Source organism: Mustelus asterias, chromosome 5 (assembly GCF_964213995.1).
Source record: "Mustelus asterias chromosome 5, sMusAst1.hap1.1, whole genome shotgun sequence".
Classification (NCBI taxonomy): Eukaryota; Metazoa; Chordata; class Chondrichthyes; order Carcharhiniformes; family Triakidae; genus Mustelus; species Mustelus asterias.
Genome location: NC_135805.1, coordinates 49834318 through 49853084, shown reverse-complemented (window position 1 = coordinate 49853084; position 18767 = coordinate 49834318). Strand labels below are relative to the sequence as shown.

At 41.4% G+C, this 18767-nt stretch overlaps 1 protein-coding gene across 2 annotated transcripts in view; it reads left to right on the top strand.

Annotated features, from left to right (window-relative positions):
• Window positions 1-1305: 1305 nt before the first annotated feature.
• The window catches only part of hbs1l (HBS1-like translational GTPase), a 149056-nt gene continuing 131594 nt past the window's right edge, over window positions 1306-18767 (top strand). Inside the window, exons 1-4 of one of the 2 annotated variants that reach the window (XM_078212566.1) lie at window positions 1306-1542; window positions 12169-12234; window positions 15562-15705; window positions 16468-16656. In XM_078212566.1, coding sequence (XP_078068692.1) covers window positions 1500-1542; window positions 12169-12234; window positions 15562-15705; window positions 16468-16656 — 442 coding nt within the window. In that variant the 5' untranslated portion in view covers window positions 1306-1499. The remainder of the gene's footprint in view (window positions 1543-12168; window positions 12235-15561; window positions 15706-16467; window positions 16657-18767) is intronic. The other variant, XM_078212565.1, reaches the window with a different exon arrangement.

Here is an 18767-nt window from a genome sequence, read left to right as displayed (position 1 = left end):
TGGAGCAATTCCCCATAACCCACCCCACCACCTCACCTAACATAAATGCTGAATCAATGTCAAATATTTCCAGAGAGGGACGGGAGGCCAAGAAGAGTGGCGGCAGGCCGGGGGAAGCGGCAGGAGGCTGGGGAGAGCATCAGGAGGTCAGGGAGAATGGGGGGAGGCCAGGAAGAACGACGAGACACTAGGAGAGCCGCATTCCAGGCACATTATATAAGCTGTTTATTTCAATCAAAATCCTGGAACTCCCTAACAACACTCTGGATGTATCTACACCACGTGGACTGCAATGATTCAAAAAGGCGGTTCTTCTCAAGGGCAATTAAGGTTGGCAATAAATGCTGGCTTGGGCAGCAACTCCCACATCCTGTAAATGAATTTTTAAAAATTGCTTGATTTTGCAAATGAATTTTTAAAAGTTGCTTGATTTTGTAAATGGTTCTTTCAGTTGAGTTTTGCATTAATTACATTGTCATTACAATAAAAGTTTGAAGTCAGCTACTGTTTCATCAGTTTTTTAATCAACAGTACATTAACTTAATTGAATTCGGTGCCTGGAATGACGAATTTGCAATCCGGAGAGGGGAGCGCTTTCGAATCCTCATCTTATGTTAGAAAGATACAATTGAAACTTAATTGTAATTACAGTATTATTAAAAACGTTATTGGAAACTCGGGAGTGCCACAAATTACTGATGAACGATTTTAGCTCTACCTTGCAGCTGCAACCTGACATGAAATAACATAGGACATGCCGTGAATGCCACGTCTGAATTGCTACTTATTCAGAACTGTAACTTCTGTAACTTGAGTTTGTGTCTCTGTATGCCTTATTTGTGAGCAGATTTCCACTCCATCTGATGAAGGAGCAGCGCTCCGAAAGCTAATGGCATTTGCTACCAAATAAACCTGCTGGACTTTAACCTGGAGTTGTTAAAACTCTTACTGTGTTCACCCCAGTCCAACGCCGGCATCTCCACATCATTGCTACTTAGTCAGCTGCCAACATCACGCGTCGTGCGGCAGCTGTCACTCACAGCCCCGGGGGCGGGAGATAATACGTCAGTGCCATCTACACACGCGCATCCCCCCCGCACAACATTCCACTGCTCCAGAGTCTGGCCGCAATGGGGAAAGGACGCGAGGGTATCAGTGCGCGTGCGTACGGTGAGGGGCTGGGATGGGCGACAGGGTAGGGGGTCAGTGCGCGTGCGTAAGGGGAGTGCCCAGGAGGCGATCGGTGAGGATGTCAGTGCGCGTGCGTGAGTTGAGGAGCTGGGCCGGCAGGCAGGTTGTCAATGCGCGTGCGCGAGAGAATGTCGCCCCGGGGGGGGTCAATGCGCGCGTGCGCGAGGGGAGGCAGCGCATGTTGGGGGCGGGTAGCTGTGCGCGTGAGCGCTGCGTTGTCCGGCGACATGGCGACGGTGGCGGCCTAAAAAATTCCCATCGTCTCGAGTAAACCGCAAAACACCCGGCGCGGGTGAGCCGTGAGCAGCATGGCCAGGCACAGAAATGTCCGCGGACTGAAGTATGACGAAGGTACTGAACAGCCGCATCATGGGCCGTTTTTGCTGTCAGATTCCAGTGTGTGGTTGGCCGCTGAGGCCTTAAATCCCGCTTTACACCCCCCCCCGGAACAGGAGGCAGCTCCGTTCAGGGCCTTCTTTCCACATCTGATTTAACCGGAGAATTAAAACTGGCCATGGTGCAGATGGGTTGAACAATAATCATCATTACTAATGCTTGTTAAATAATCATCCGATCCGGCATTGATTTGGTGACAATCCAGTGAAACAGTTGCTGCACTCAGCATTTCCCAGATGATGTTAGGTGTCCACTTGACAAAAAAAACCTGACATATGGTGATATCTGAAGTAGTTTTTTTTGAGGATGTGACTAAATTTAATTATAGTTACAATAATAACACTATTTACTCTGACTTCTTCACGACAAAATATTTGACAGGCCAGCACTGTACTTCAATATACTTATTTTAGCTACATTGAAAGTAACTTTTAATTTTGAAAGTTCGACAAGAGGATGTCAAGAACAATATTGTAAAGCAGGTGGTATTTTTCAAATTTTCATTTTTCTTTTAGCTCTTACAGAAATACTTTAGCGCGATATATTGTATTAAATCCGCAGTGAAGTTTTTCAACAATCCATATGTAAGGCTGACATGAAAATTTTGCAACCTTCACAACTCACTCCATGCAATAATTTAGGTAGACCCTCCCCCCCCCCCCCCCCACACACACACACACATACTATATATGTGTGCCTGTTTGTAAATAAAGCTTAACATAGTTGTGGCTGCGAAAGAGATAAAAAAATATCATCAACATTTTTTTTTATTCAATAATATTTCAGGCCAGAAAAACCTGGTTTTATCACTGGGCTTATTTCAAAGATTCATACAGATACTTACAGCATAGAAGTAGGCCATTTGGCCCATCGTGGCCATGCCAGGCAACAAAGATCAGACTGCACTGATCCCATTTTTCAGAGCTTGGCTCAGGGCCCTGGAGGATATGGCAGTGCAGGTGAATATCTAAATACTTAAATGTTATAAAAGTTTCTGACCCAACCACTCTCAGTTGCAGATTCGCACCATCCTCTGGGTGAAAAGGTTTCTCCTCAACTCTTCTCTTAGCCATTTTCTACCTTTTAATCTTAAATCTGTGCCCTCTAGCTATTGACCCCTCTACTAATGGAAAAAGAGCCTTCCTATTGACTCTTTCTATTCTCCTCATAATCTTCTTCACTTTTACCAAGTTCCCTTTCAACCTACACTGCTCCAAGAAAAACAGAACCCCCTTTTAATCTTTCCTCATAGCTCAAACCCTCCATGTATTGGTACTGATGTGTTACAGTAAATAGCTTACTTGTGTTTAATAAGATTTATATTGTGTGATGGTCTTTGATTATCACAATTGTTAACAGTACTATTATCACTGTGACCACTTCATGGCTAAATGATCAAAAGTGCTCCTTCAGTTGTTATTATACTTTGTAGAATGATCTCTTCAGATGCAAGTTTGGAAGGGTAAAATTTATAATTGTGTTGCTGGGTCATTTTCATAGATGTGTGAAAATTATACATGTTAACTAATGCTCCTCTGTGAGTCTGCCCAGGTATGGGTCACAGGCTCACGATTACACATCATGGCCAACAGTGGAACCAGCAAATTTTCATTGGGAGAGCTTAGAACCTCAAGGATGACAACTGCTTTAAGGTGGAGAACATCTCAGGATGAGGACTTATGTTTCCTTTAAGCATATATGAAGGTGGTAATGGGAAACCACGGGAAATTGTAGTTGAAAATGGGAAGTTCTAATGAACAACTGAAGAGGAAAGTGCGGGATCATAAGGCTCTGAGAAATGAGCAGGGGACCAGTGGATCACCATTATGTGTATATTGTTTTTCTGAAACCTAAATTAGTACATTTGGTATGGTAGGAATTGGGCTTATGTCTGATTTCCCAGATGAAAAGTTCCTGATCCTGACCAAAAATTTATCAAGAAGTTGCTGAGTGGAGTTAAGTACTTTCCCATGTGGAGGAAAGGAAAATGTCAGACTTGGGCTGTAATTGAATAGTTACACTGTGGCATTGAAAGAGGCTTTGAAACAAGTTGTCAGCTGGTTCTTCATTTTATTTTGAAGAATGTGACAAGCTGCTGAAACTGATACGTGTCCCTTCTTTCAGCCTTGCAAAATCATGCGGCATTCCTTTAATGTCAGGCATAATTTGTGTTTACCTTCACTGCCCATGATCAATGTTTGTGTAAGGCTGTGTTTTCTTACCCTCAAGAGTTATTTCCAGCGGCAAACTTTTTGAGTTTAAAAATAATGTGCATTATTTATAAGCACACACTTGCCCTGGAATTTAAAATGTGTTATCACACACAAGCTCTTATGCACGCAAAGATTAGGTACAGTTGAAGGTAAAATGCTATGATTGCAACAGATCTGCAGTTTCTGATGTTTTAAAGGTGAAGTGAAAGTCTGGTTGTTGTGGGACACCACTATTCACATCCTGCCAATTAGAGTACTTGCCCATGATCCCTACTCTGTTTCCTGTAGTTCAGCCAGCCAATTTACTGGCTATGTCAATAATTTGCTTTCAAATCCATCAACTTCAGCTGATCTCTTATGAAGGACTTCAATCAAATGCCCTCAGTAGTCCAGATATATAGGGCAGAATTTTTTTAAAGCGTCATAACGGCGAGAATACTGGAGCAATCTGCGCCAGTCCATCAGACGTGCTCCGGACTGCAATCGTCCTATGCTTGGTCACGTTTTGGGAGAACAGTGAGCTGGGGGGGAGGTGGGAGGAGGGAGGGGAGGGGCGGAGCGGCTAAACACAATGGTGAGCTGGACTGCAGAGCACTCGGGTGCTGTTTCACAATGGCGCCCTGATCTCTCAGACCCTTTCCTCCCCCCAAGACATCAGGACCACCCCTCCCCCTCCCCATTGGTGACATGTTCCCCCTCCATGACATGTGTCACCGGCATCGGGGCATTCTGGATGGTTCCACTTGCCTGGCCCTGACATGCCCCTGCCTGACCTCCCAACATGCCACCCCCCCCCCCCCCCCCCCCCACATTGTGCACCCCTTCATGCTGCACTCAGGCCCCCCATCATAGCCCTCACTCAGGCCCCATGCTCTTCACAGGGTGTCCGATGGGAACTGCCTGGCTGTGCCCTTGACCACCCGGTGACTTCAGTGGTGTCCAAGCCCCCTGGCGTGACCATCTGCTAGTGGAGACCAGTACTGATTTGCGCTTGTGTAATGTCCCGCCAGAGAGGTAGGAACATTCTGGGGATGGAGTGAGTGGGGGTGGGGGAACGATGATGTGTCAAATTCAAATCAATCTAATGCTAATTAAAGGTGTGATCCGGTTTGCGGCAGCAGAAGGAGGTTGGGGGTGATTGCAAACCGCTTGGCGCTGGCCGTGGAACCGATTTTTAGGCCCGTACACTATTTTCTGGGATCAGCACGATCTGAGCGAGGCAGGGCGAGGTTGGAAAATCGCCCCCATCGTAACCATTAATATCCTTCCACTCATTACTTTGGTGACCTCTTCAAAAATTCAGTCATATCAGTTAGGAATGACTTGTCCTTTACAGATCCATGCTGGCTCTTCCTGATCAGCTGAAAGCTTTCAAGCTATTAAGTCGTCATATCTGTAATTATAGACTATCCGTAATTATATACGATCAAAATTTTCCAAACACAAATATTAGACTATCTGGTCTATATCTCCCTTGTTTCCCTCTACTATTTTCATAGCAATGATATTAGCGCAAATTTTCAATTTAAAGATATGGTTTCCGAATTGAGAGAACTTTGGCAGATTATAGTTAGGGCTCCCCTACTGCAATGTTCCCCCTACATCTTTTAAAACTCTAGGATGGAAACTGTCCGATCTTGGGGATTTGTCGCTCTTTAGCCCTATTAATTTCTCCATTTTTATTGCTTATGTTCATTTTGTTCACTTTCTGTGCTTGATTCAATAGTACAATGTATAATATAGCCTCAACTGTTCATACTTTTGCATATACTCTGTGTATAAGTCAACAGCTATGCCATGCAGTACTTGCATTAGTAGTTGGCCTCACGTTTCATCCCAGAAGTGCATCTTTTACTTATGCTATAAATTGATGCATGGGATCACACAGGTGATTTGGGCTGTGTTGTGAAGATGATGTGGGAGTTTTAAGACATGCTCATACATACCAGACGATGCATGGCGTGTCAAGTGGCAAAACAGAAATGCAAAAAGAGTGAAGTATGAAGCTACTTTCAAGCTAAAAGTCATAACATTTAATAACTTGTCAAATAACTGCAGCAGTGAGGGGATTCAGTATAAATAAAAACCTGGTGTCTGAATGGAAGATGTAGGAATCTCCCTGAAGAAGATGCCCAAGATAAAATGCACCATCAGAACAAGCAACAGCCCTGGCCTGATTTTGAGATGTGGAGATGCCGGCGTTGGACTGGGGTAAACGCAGTAAGAAGTTTAACAACACCATGTTAAAGTCCAACAGGTTTATTTGGTAGCAAAAGCCACACAAGCTTTCGGAGCTCCAAGCCCCTTCTTCAGCTGAGTGGGAATTCTGTTCACAAACAGGGCATATAAAGACACAGACTCAATTTACATGAATAATGGTTGGAATGTGAATACTTACAGCTAATCAAGTCTTTAAGATACAAACAACGTGAGTGGAGAGAGCATCAAGACAGGCTAAAAAGATGTGTATTGTCTCCAGACAGAACAGCCAGTGAAACTCTGCAGGTCCAGGCAGGCTGTGGGGATTACAAATAGTGTGACATGAACCCAATATCCCGGTTGAGGCCGTCCTCATGTGTGTGGAACTTGGCTATCAGTTTCTGCTCAGCGACTCTGCGCCGTCGTGTGTCGTGAAGGCCGCCTTGGAGAACGCTTAGCTGAATATCAGAGGCCGAATGCCCGTGACCGCTGAAGTGCTCCCCAACAGGAAGAGAACCGTCTTGCCTGGTGATTGTCGAGTGGTGTTCATTCATCCGTTGTGCGGGAATATGCATATCGCTCCGCTTGATATTTTATATGGTTTCATTATCCAGTTGGGGATGCTGTTAGTGCGCAAGTTCAAAAAATATGGAATGCCCAATTTAATGGTTGGAGGGGAAGCTGAGTTTTTGTGGAGAGATGATCCTGAAAGCAAAAGCACCACATCAGAGTGGGATCCATATGATGATGCCTTGGTTAAAGTAACTCAGAATGAATTTGATGAATTCTGTGTTTCGGATGTCGAAGACAATGAATTTGATGTTTTTAAACACTTTGATCATATGACCTAGGAACAGAAGTAGACCATTCAGCCCATTGAATCTCCTTTGCCATTCAATGAGATCATGACTGATCTGATGTGATAATCCTCAACTCCATTTTCCCACCTTATTCCCATAACCTTTGATTCCCTTACTGATTAAAAACCTGTCTATCTCGGCCTTGAACATACTTAATGACCCGGCCACTGTAGCAAAGAATTTCACAGATTCACTACCCTCTAAGAAAAAAATTCCTCCTGGTCTCTGTTTTAAATTGGTGACTCCTTACTCTGAGATTATGCCGTCTGGTACTAGACTCTCCCACAAGAGGAAACAACCTGCCAAGCCCTCTGAGTATCTTGTATGTCTTAATGAGGTTGTCTCTCGTTCTTCTAAACTCCAATGAGTATTTCTCGTCATAAGGAAATTCTGCCATACCCATGATCAAGCTCATGAAGCTCTTACTGTCCATTTTTATATTACTTGTTAGTTTACCTTCATAGTTCCCTTTGTTAGTTTTGAAAACTTATCCAATCCTCTGTCTTAACATCTTTGCCGTCTTTTTTTTCTTTTGGTTTAATACCATCCTTAACTTCCTTGGTTAACCAAGGTTGATTTTTCTCCTTCCTGGAATCCTTCCTCCTCCTTCACTGGGATATATCTTTGTTGTGAGTCACAAACTATTTTCATAACCATCTGCTATCGCTGATCAACTCTCTTTTTGCTAGCCTGCTTTCCCAGTCCAGTTCAGCCAACTTTGCCTTCATTTCTTTGTAATTACCCTTACTAAAATTTAGCACAGTTGTTGCTGACCCAAGTTTCTCGCTCTCAAATTGAATACTAAACTCTACTATGTTATGGTCACTGTTTCCTAGGGGGATCCTTTATTCTGTGATTGTTCACTTAACCTGCCTTATTACACATTACCAGATTCAAGATAGTCTGATCTCTGCTTGGATCCACAACATATTGTTCTAGGAAGCTGTTCTGAAAGCACCCAACGAATTCTTCCTCATGGCTACCTCTACTAATTTGATTTTCCTGATCCACTTGAAGACTAAAGTCACAAATGATTAATTTACTGCCATTTTTTTTACATGCCTTCATTATCCCCAGATTTATTCTCCGTTCTAAGAATAACTACTGCTAGGGGGCTTAAAGACTATTACCAATGTTTCTTCCCCATGTTATTTCTTATCTCCACCTATATAGTTTCTACATCTTCTGATCCAAGATTGTTTCTTGCTTTTGTACTTATTCCACCTTGTACTAATAAAGCTACCCCACCATCCTTTCCTTTCTGCCTGTCCTCTCAAAAAGTCACCCTTAAATATTTAGTTCCCAGCTTTGTTCTCCTTGTAACTACATCTCTGTAATGGCTAGAGGCTCACACCTAATATCCTCAATTTGTGCCATTAATTCATTTAATTTGTACTGAATACTATGTTTATTTAAGTAAAGAGCTTTTCATTTTGCCTTTTTACTACTTTTCCCCTTTGACACTATTTGCTGCTTTTTTTATGTTTGTACAATCTGTCTCTTCCTGTCACACTCTGGGTATCATCACCTAAATAGCTGTCTTGCAATGCTGCCACATCCTTTTGTTTTGTAAACCTATGCACCCCCTTTCCAGAATAGCCCCCCCCATTTAATTTTAAACCCTCTCTACTCCCTAATTATGAGTTTGCAAGAACTCCCTTGTACTGTCCCAGTACAGTTCAGATGTAGGCCGTCCCAATTGTACAACCCCCACTTGCCCCAGTACTGATGTCCGTGCTTTACAAGCTGGTAAAGGTATCTTTGTGCAATTAATTCATTGAATAAACCATGCCACATTAATATGAATTATCAATGCTCTGTTGTTTACATATTACAAAATGGCAAGCACTTACACCCACATTGGTTCACGCTTTGTACTCCGTGGATAAGTTGACCCTCTTTTTGGAGGCTTCAAATATTGTCTTGGACGCCATGATCTACAGTAGTTTCCATGGGATGTGTAAAATGCTGACCCCTTCCTGTACTGTAAATATTGACAAGGGAGGAAGGGAGTTAAAATCAAAGCCGGAGCTCTCTGGCTGATGGATTTGAACAGTGGGGTAAAGCAGAAAAAGTGACGTGTGACAGATGTCAGCTTGGTAATACGTGGGAGAATTAGGCTGAATATAAAGAAATACAGAGGAGAAGTGAGAAAGGAAATGAGAGGCAAATGGACAGTGCAAGAATAGATTGACATCTTACGTGAAAGGGAATTCAAAGGTCTTCTGTGGGAATGTTAACAATAAAAAGTCTCTCAGAGAATCAGTACGGCTGATTAGGACTCAAACTGAAGATCTGTTGGTGGAGGCAGAAGGCATGGCTGAGGTACTTAATGAGTACCTTGCATCGGTGTATACTAAAGAAGACGACTTCGACAAAGCTCTGCTAAGGGAGGAGGCTGTTGGGATAATTCTTGAGGTAAAACTAGATAAAGAGGTGATACTAGAAAGTTTTGAGTACTGGATTAGTCACCTGGTCCAGATGGGATGTATCTTGGATTGCTGAGGGAAAGCAAGGATAGAAGTTGCAGAGGAGCTGGGTTGGATCTACCAATCATCCGTACATAGATTGCAAATGTTACACTCTTGTTTGAAATCGGCCTAGCAGTTGCAGGCCAATCATTTTAACATGGTTCTGTTGAAACAGTAATCCAGGAGAAAATTAATAGCCACTTGAGCAAATATAGGCCAATAAATGAGACCCAGCATTGATTTGATGAGGGCAAATCATATTTAACTGATTTTGAGTTTCTGATAAGGTAACAGGGTGGATGAGGGCCATGCAATTAATGTGCAAATGTTGATCCATTGGCAGTAAAGCAAAGGGGATGGTTAGAATTTGACTTGTTGAGATGGACATTGCCAGGCACTTGTGTGGCATGTATGTTATCTTTTAAAGATATGAGCCCCAATTCTTTGATTCTTGGACTTCACCCACTCTCCTGAATACAGTCTTGCTCTCTTTTCGGGAAGGAATTCTCTTCAACGTGTTGTTTCAAACAGTTTTGAATTTTATGCATTGAGCTGTTCAACTTCTCAAGGGATATAAAATGTTGTTATTTGTAAACTGTTGACAGTTTAATTTATTATACCTCGGCACTCAGGTAGTTTTCGAATGCAGTTCATAAAGGAAAAGACTGCCTTGGAAGTTTCCAAGTAGCATATTGTAGTGTCCCTAGAAAAAAAAATTGTCATTTTATACAACGACTGAAGTTTAGTCACAACTGTTGCTATTTAGGAAATGTGACAGCCATGAAATAAACAGCTGTCATCTGTTTTACAAAAATAAAACACCGCAGATGCTGGAAATCTGAAACAAAAAATAGAAAATGATGGATAAACTCAGCTCTGAAGAAGAGTCATACGGATTCAAAACATTAATTTTGTACCTCTCTCCCAGAGATGCTGCCAGACCTACTGAGTTGATCCAGCGTTTTCTGTTTTTCTATCATTGTATTAGGTATAGGTTGAGGAATAAATGTTAGCAAGGCCGTTGGTAGAACTCTCTATGCACTTTTTGTTAGTTTTTGGAAAACTTACTTATTTTTCCAAGCCAGTTGTTAAAGCTGTTCAAAATTTCCATCTGAAGCTTGAACTCTTGAATGCATTTCTGTAAAATGATTACTTGGTTCTATTTGTTTAAAATGTAGACATTAAAGTTTAGAAGGTGGAACAATTCTGCCAAGATTATTGAGAGTTATTTATCTTCTGCAAGTTAATTGGTTGAATTGAAACAACTAAAGTAATTTAAAGAGTGAAAGTACCAAATAGCCAAATTTACTAAATACACTTGCACACTTGCTTAAATGCTGCTTCTCCCAACAGCAGCACTTTCTTTGAACCTTTTCCAGGTTCTTACGAAATTTGTTCATTCTGTGCCTCTGTGTGCTAAGTTAGCAAAGTATGGAGATTGTAAAATGTACATTTGTTCCTGCCTAGTAACAAGGGCAGAACCTTCTTGGCGTGTTGTGATTGAGCTCTGTATCAGTTCAAGGGTCAGTGACCAGCACTTCTTGGGGGTTTTAGTCATTCAATTTTTGAGTTAGTCAGTTTGTCAGCTAGGAAATGGGACAAAGACAGGGACAGGAAGAAGTCCTAGCTAAGTTTAAAAAAACTTTGATTTGATTTCTTATTGTCACATGTATTAACATACAGTGAAAAGTATTGTTTCTTGTGCGCTATACAGACAGAACATCCCTTCATAGAGAAGGAAACGAGAGAGTGCAGAATGTTAGAAACATAGAACGCGAGTAAAAGATAGAATTATAAGGCAAGAAGTCGCTTCGCTCCGACGCCATCTGGAAAACGGCTGCAGTATTATTGGGTTTGAGAGAAGTCTGGAAGATCCATGAAGGCAGCTGAAGGTTGATGACCCCGTGCTGTGCGCAGTTGGGGTATAAGTGCCCCTTTGCAACAGTGGTGCTTTACCTGACATGGCTGAAGATCTGAAATTGTGCTTGTAAGTTGATGCCTGAGTGTTCTCGGGGACTCCAGCGGAATGGATTCTTGGAAGGCAAGATTGAAACCCTGAGAAGTGGGCCGTCGTTGAAGCCATTCAAGTTGAAAAAACTTGAGAATTCCAAGGCAAAATCTTTGAAGGTGAAGATTGGAAACTCATGAGAAAGAAGAGGTTTCAGTGCTTTGTCCGTAATGTGACAAAGAGCTGTGTGTTTTTATTGATAAACCATGCAATTATATTTGGTTGCATTTGGAATTTATTCTGTTTTATGGTGTGTTCAACCACCATTTACCTGCTAGTTCACATGTATCTCCTACTCTAAAATGAGTATAACATAGATATTGTAAATTGTTTTCAAACTTGTATAGTAAAGTTTATTTTTGTTTGTTCAAAACCTGTTATATCTTGTGGCTTCCATCTTGAATCTCAAACTTTGTCTACTTTAAACTAAACGTTTTTGGTTCCTAACTGGATCTCTCCCATGGTCCGGCCAAGGATTATAACAGATATTAATTAAGTTTCTTCAGTAGCACTTCATGGGATATGGACAGTAATGGCAAGCACACATTTATTGCCCTTTGGTAACTGTCAAGAGAAGGTGCTGATGGGCCATTGCCTATTACTTTTCTATTAATTTATTTAGCGTTATCTTTTAGTCTTTTAAAATTTAAACTCTGCAAATGGGAACCCCCAGAGAATAGAAGTAGGTATGAACAGACTATTGTTACTTTATCAGAATTAAGGAAATCAATAACTTTTAATTTTTCCTAGTGGTCTCTTTTATTTCATATTTAAGGTGCTGATCATTTTACCACAGTTTCTGAAAATCAATTAATGCTACTTATTTTTAGACTTTGAAGATGATGACGTCTATGGACAGTCAGTCGAGGATGATTACTGCATTTCTCCAGCAACAGGTTTGTTAATGATGTCACATTTTTTTGTAGTACTTACACAAAATAAATCTGATGAATAATTTCCATTAAATGTCAAGAGAGGAGGCTACATGCCATTAACACTATTTTGTATGAATATTCTTATTTTTACAATCTGAGTCATTCTGATGCATAGATGTATCCTCATGACTATTCACTAAAATTATGAATAGATTTTTTGGGAGCATTTTTAACATTTTTGGAAAATTTAACCTATTCCTGCATCTCTACTTCCAATAACATAATTATAGTAGCTATGAGCTTGCAAAGTATGGACTTCAGAGACAGAAATCGAAGAAGTTGAGTAGAAAGTCTCTTCCTTGCCGTCAACCAGAGTTTGTGTAAAGCATTTCTTTATTTCCTCCCTGTTTATCACCTCGGGGAAGTCAAAATTGGAAGCGTGTATGAATTGATGGATAGCTCTATTTTTCTATTATTGATGCAGTCATATGGAGGCTTGTTGTGCTGTTTATCCCATTGTTCTTAATTCACTTAATTTAAACATTTAGTGTGGTAGCCATCTAATGTTCTTTGTTCTAAGTTTTAGCCACCCTAATCGTACAAGGATATAAAAAGATGGACAGGTCGGTCCATACACCCTGTCCAAAGTAATTATTGTGCAAATAATCATCATGGCTCCAATGTTCCCTTTCACTGGCAGTCATGTAATCTGCTGGAAGGGGAAAACACATGAAAAACTGCTAGGTCAATTCAGGGGGAAAATTTAAATTGGGGGGACCCAAAGGTGATCATAATGTTGTCAAGAGAGAGTGAGCATGAGGTATCTACCCAACATCCCACCCACATTTGTGCAATGATATTAGCTACAACAGAGAGCATTTCCAGCTTATTGAACTATTACAATGGATCTACATTCACTACACTAGCTGGTAACTTAATCTAAATGGTAATAACTCTACGCAAAAAGATACTGCACGACATTTAACCAAGTTCTGTGTTCATATAGCTCATATGCATGATCCCTTATATTCCCTAACTCATTTAGTTCAAATGGTCATTCCAAGCAGGCACAGTCCAGTCTCGTGCCTTCATTATTCTCTCAGTTTATTGTGATAACTAAGGTCTTTTAAACATGTATCCTGGTAGCCCTTCCTCTGATCTTTATCCTCAATATCACCCACCTTCTGAAGGATCCCAACTGGATGGCATATTCTAGATGAGAAGTAACCAGGCTCTCGTTCTTTTTGTTTTACACTACTGTTCTCACTATGTTTCGTAGCGCTCTATTTTCATTCTCATTTACTTCACCTTCAGATTGTGCACTGTCATAAACTTAAACTCTTAGGTTCCTTTCCCACTCACTAGACTTCAATTCTGTGTCAGGAATGACATACTTGGCATTAGATCTATGTGTGTGCATGACGCTACATTTATCTATATTAAGTTCAATCTGCTAGGGACCATTTCCTCCATTGTACCTCTGTCACTAGCAAAATCCTTTTGTCATTTGTGAACTTGGAGAGTGCTCATCTAGGACCTTGATTATAGGTCCTGAAGAACAGTGGTTCTATTGCAGTCTTTAGTAACCCATCATGCAGTAATTTGCCAAGATATTTCTTAAAATTCAAATATCTAATTTCCCCTCATTACCAATGTAGTTTGCTTAATCAATTGCACTAAATGAGTGAGGCATGACTTTCTTTTCCAGAAGCCATCTTATGAATCATTAATAATGCTTGCTCCGTTGAGCTATTGTACAGGTTACCCATAATGATCTCTTCTAACAACTTTCTGATAACTGAAGTTAAGCTAATGAGCATATAGTTTCCTAGTTCTGATTTGTCCTTTTTAAGTATTGGTGCTCCATTAGCTTTCCTCCAAACCCAATCTCTTGTGAGCTTTAAAATTAACATTTTTATTCCAGTTTGTTTTCTGCCTTCGAGGTCCTCTGCTGATTACTACCAACTCCTACAGAGTGATACTCAATCTTGTTCTATAGATCTTTCTGCAATTTATGTTGGTGAAACTCGACCACGAGATGTGAGGAGAGAGTTGCCGATAAGTCAGCAGATATATTTTTCCAGCTTTTGATATGATTATTCTTGGGAGGCCACATAGTCTCAATAATAACTTGGATGGGGAAACAGATAATTCATAATTATACAAATGAGCAGTATGTTAACATCAGCAAAATATTGCAGATGTTTTAAGTTGAAACAAGAACAGAGGATGCTGGAAACATTCAACAGATTTGGCAGCATCTGAAAGGAGAGAACGCAGAGTTAATGATTTGAGTCTTTTTGGCTTTTCATCAGAACTAAAGAGACATTATGAGATTTTAAAGCGTAGTTGTGAGAGATTTCATCAAAATGTAGCAACTTTCTAAGAACAAGACAGATGGCCTATTGCAGGGGCATGACATTGAGGCAATACATATTTGAGATTTTTTTTAAAAAAGGGATTTAAGATGGAGGAGAAAGATCACAATGTAAAGCTGCCGAAATCAAATGTTGAATCCCAGGCTGCCCGGTGCAAGCTGGAGGAACAGCATCTCATCTTCTGAAGGAACACGTTGCAGCCCACGGGCCAGATTTAGATTGTGATTTGTTTTAGATTTGTTCTTGGCAAGATTAGTAAGAAGTTTAACAACACCAGGTTAAAGTCCAACAGGTTTATTTGGTAGCAAAAGCCACAAAAGCCACAAAAGTGTGGCTTTTGCTACCAAATAAACCTGTTGGACTTTAACCTGGTGTTGTTAAACTTCTTACTGTGTTTACCCCAGTCCAACGCCGGCATCTCCACATCTTGGCAAGATTAGCAGGGTAAATACGTGGGCTAGGGTCTGGGTGGGATTGTTGTCAGTGCAGGCTCACTGAGCCGAATAGCTTCCTTCTGTACTGTAGGGATACTATGATTTTATGATATGTTGCTGAAAAGTGAGATATGCTATCGAACCTTTTCATATTACACTCATCAGGATAGCTCGAAAGAATTTTCCAACTGCGACAGGGGAAGAACAATTTGATGTATGAGAAGAGTGTGCAATACTTTGACCAGAAAGAACTTGGTTTGAATTTGAACAAAGCTGGGCAGTTAACAGGCCATTCTCCATGGCAATGCCTCCACCAATCAGAGTCCAGTTGTCAACCAATCAACACTCACTTCTCATGCAGTATAAATTGTTGTTTCCTTGTTAAGGTTAGAAAATTCATTTGCGATACCCTGATGGGTGCAAGGCAAAAAAACTTTGAAAGCATGTCTCTTTTTTCAGCAATACTTGAGTTCTATACTAAAAAAAGCATCAATTTGGAAACTATACACATATCTGCATTTATTTTGATATTGTAGCTGCTCAGTTCATTTACAAAAGAGATGATTACAACCGAAGGGCCTTTGCAGAGGAACCTCTGGAAGAAGGTGATGAATATGCAGAAGGTGAAGCTGCGGAACCTTCCCACAATAATCAGCCAATACCGAGTGGAGTTGACCAAGGTACACCATCAAGTACAAGCACAATTTTTATAATTCAAATATGACTCTCTTGTATGTTACAATTTTCTTTTGCATGCGTTTTGCCAAATGAATAAATGAAAATTAATTGTAGGATATTAAAGCAGAGCAGTGATAGATATTTTGTGACCCAATCCAGTTGGCACAGTTGCTGTGTGCTTGATGTGCTGATAGTGGTCTGCAGGGGGCTAGATTCTCATTTTGAGGGGAAAGTAAAATAAGCTTCTGCTGAACAAGCCAGGAAATTCCTGGTCCACCTGCAAATGCGTGGCCCTGTTAGGTTTAATCATAGAAATCATAGAAACCCTACAGTGCAGAAAGAGGCCATTTGGCCCATCGAGTCTGCACCGACCACAATCCCACCCAGGCACTACCCCATATCCACCCACTAATCCCTCTAACCTACGCATCTCAGGACACTAAGGGGCAATTTTAGCATGGCCAATCAACCTAAACCGCACATCTTTGGACTGTGGGAGGAAACCGAAGCACCCGGAGGAAACCCACGCAGACACGAGGAGAATGTGCAAACTCCACACAGATAGTGACCACTTCGTAAAAGTACCAACGCACAATTTGAGCCATCTGAAGAATTTGTTTTTAAACATTTATTTGAAAATATACATTTCACAAAAGGTTTTGAATTAGAGCTGCTCCACTCAAATACTTGTCACCGCATTACTACAGAGATTTTGTTGCTATATGATTACTGGAATCCTTTCTGAATATGCCTTTCTGTTGCAGCTCGTCTGTATTCCTGTCTAGATAAAATGCGAGAAGTTTTAGGGGAGTCTGTGTCAGAACAAGCCATGGTTGATGCTGTGCTGAATAGTCAGTATGATGCACATAAAGCCCTGGAACTTGTGCTTTCTGAGGAATGCCAGCAACCCTCAAAAATAAAGAGTGCAGCCCCTACACGGAAATCCACAATAGGTATGTGAATTTTGTGGGTTACTTTATGTTGTATATATTTTTCTTTTAAGTGCCTCATTGTCTTCAAATCGGCAAAATATTGTTTGATAAAATTGTATGCTACTATTCTGTAATCAAAAATGAAATTTGGCTAATTCGATAGGTAGTCATTGTTGATTTATTTTTGTTGGATTTCACCATGCATTTGATGTTGCGACTTAGCATATTAGTGCAGAAATTGAAAAACCAAGGTGGGTATTTTAACTTGCCAAGTGGATGGATGGGTATGTCTTGCTGACTTCTGCACTTATTGTGTTTATGAGAACGCGAGATGCCTTCTTGGGATAGTCGGGCCTCTTACTAATGTATGCTAAAAGCGACTTGACTGCATGTTTAACCATGGATTCTGGTTTAACAGCCAGTGCACAGATCTCCAGGAGCTCACCAGATTTAACAAGGTGAGAGGACAGCAGGGATTGATGGGATTGAGCAATTGACAAATTGGAAAAACTTCAAATGCACAGATGTGACAGCTCCTTCTTCGCCTAAATGCAAGGCATTTGCTCAGAGGACTTGATTCATTGTGTTAGGGGTGATTTCCAAGAGAGAATTTCTGCTAGCCAGGAAATCTTTGACTTCGATCTGCAGTTCCTAGCTATCTTTCCTTTCAGCAGCATGAGAGCTACGAAGCAGCAGCAGATTTCCCCTCCTCGCCAGAGGACAGAGGGATGGACACAGAGCTCCAGCTTGTAGGAGGTGATGCCCCAGCACAGGGTATTCAGGTAGAGGATGAACTTTCTGGACATGACTAAGTACCAATGCATCAGGAGGCATCTTGGAAAAAGGTTGCCAATTGGACCAGAGTGCCATTGATGGTCAGTCACCACAGCCTTGAATTTAGTCGTCTTCAACTCCTTCCAGGAAATCTGGTTGCGACATCATAGACTCTCTCAATCTGCTTACGAGGCGTACATCTCCCAGATGATGGATGCCATATTTGCTAGGGCAGCTATTTATGTGCACTTTGCTGCTGATGATTCCAATAAGAGTGACAGAGCCCCCAGATTTGCTGCTGTAACTGGACTCGCAAAAGTATACAGAGTCATGGATTTGTAAGCATGTGGCAATCGGTATGCTCTTGGATCAACCAGTATATTCATCAATTGGAAGGGATTCAACTGCACTAAAGTTTTTAGTTGACACATACGAAAGGGAGGATGAGCAAACTGACCACCGCACCAAGGTACAGGGAGCCGTCCAAGTTGGGGGAGAAATAAGAAATGTAGTAGAAATTGGGGATAGTACACTTTTGGATGCTGGGGGGACTTAGCAGGGGTAAATTTGCTAATGCTCTTCGGGAGGGTTTAAACTAATTCAGCAGGGGGGTGGGTACCTGAATTGTAGCTCCGGTGTACTGGAGGTTGAGAGTAGTGAGGTCATGGATGAGGTTTCAGGGTCGCAGGAGTGTACTGGCAGGCAGGAAGGTGGTTTGAAGTGTGTATACTTCAACGCCAGGAGCATCCGAAATAAGGTGGGTGAACTTGCAGCATGGGTTGGTACCTGGGATTTCGATGTTGTGGCCATCTCGGAGACATGGATAGAGCAGGGACACGAATGGTTGTTGCAGATTCCAGGGTTTAGATGTTTCAGTAAGTGCAGGGAAGGTGGTAAAAGAGGGGGAGGTGTGGCATTGTTAGTCAAGGACAGTATTACAATGGCAGAAAGGACATTTGATGAGGACTCGTCTACTGAGGTAGTTTAGGTTGAGGTTAGAAACAGGAAAGGAGAGGTCACCCTGTTGGGAGTTTTTTATAGACCTCCGAAAAGTTCCAGAGATGTAGAGGAAAAGATTGCAAAGATGATTCTGGATAGGAGCGAAAGTAACAGGGTAGTTGTTCTGGGGGACTTTAACTTTACAATTATTGACTGGAAAAGCTATAGTTCGAGTACTTCGGAGGGGTCAGTTTTTGTCCAATGTGTGCAGGAAGGCTCCCTGACACAGTATGTAGATAGACCAACAAGAGGCGAGGCCACATTGGATTTGGTACTGGGTAATAAACCAGGCCAGGTGTTGGATTTGGAGGTAGGTGAGCACTTTGGTGACAGTGACCACAATTCGATTATGTTTACCT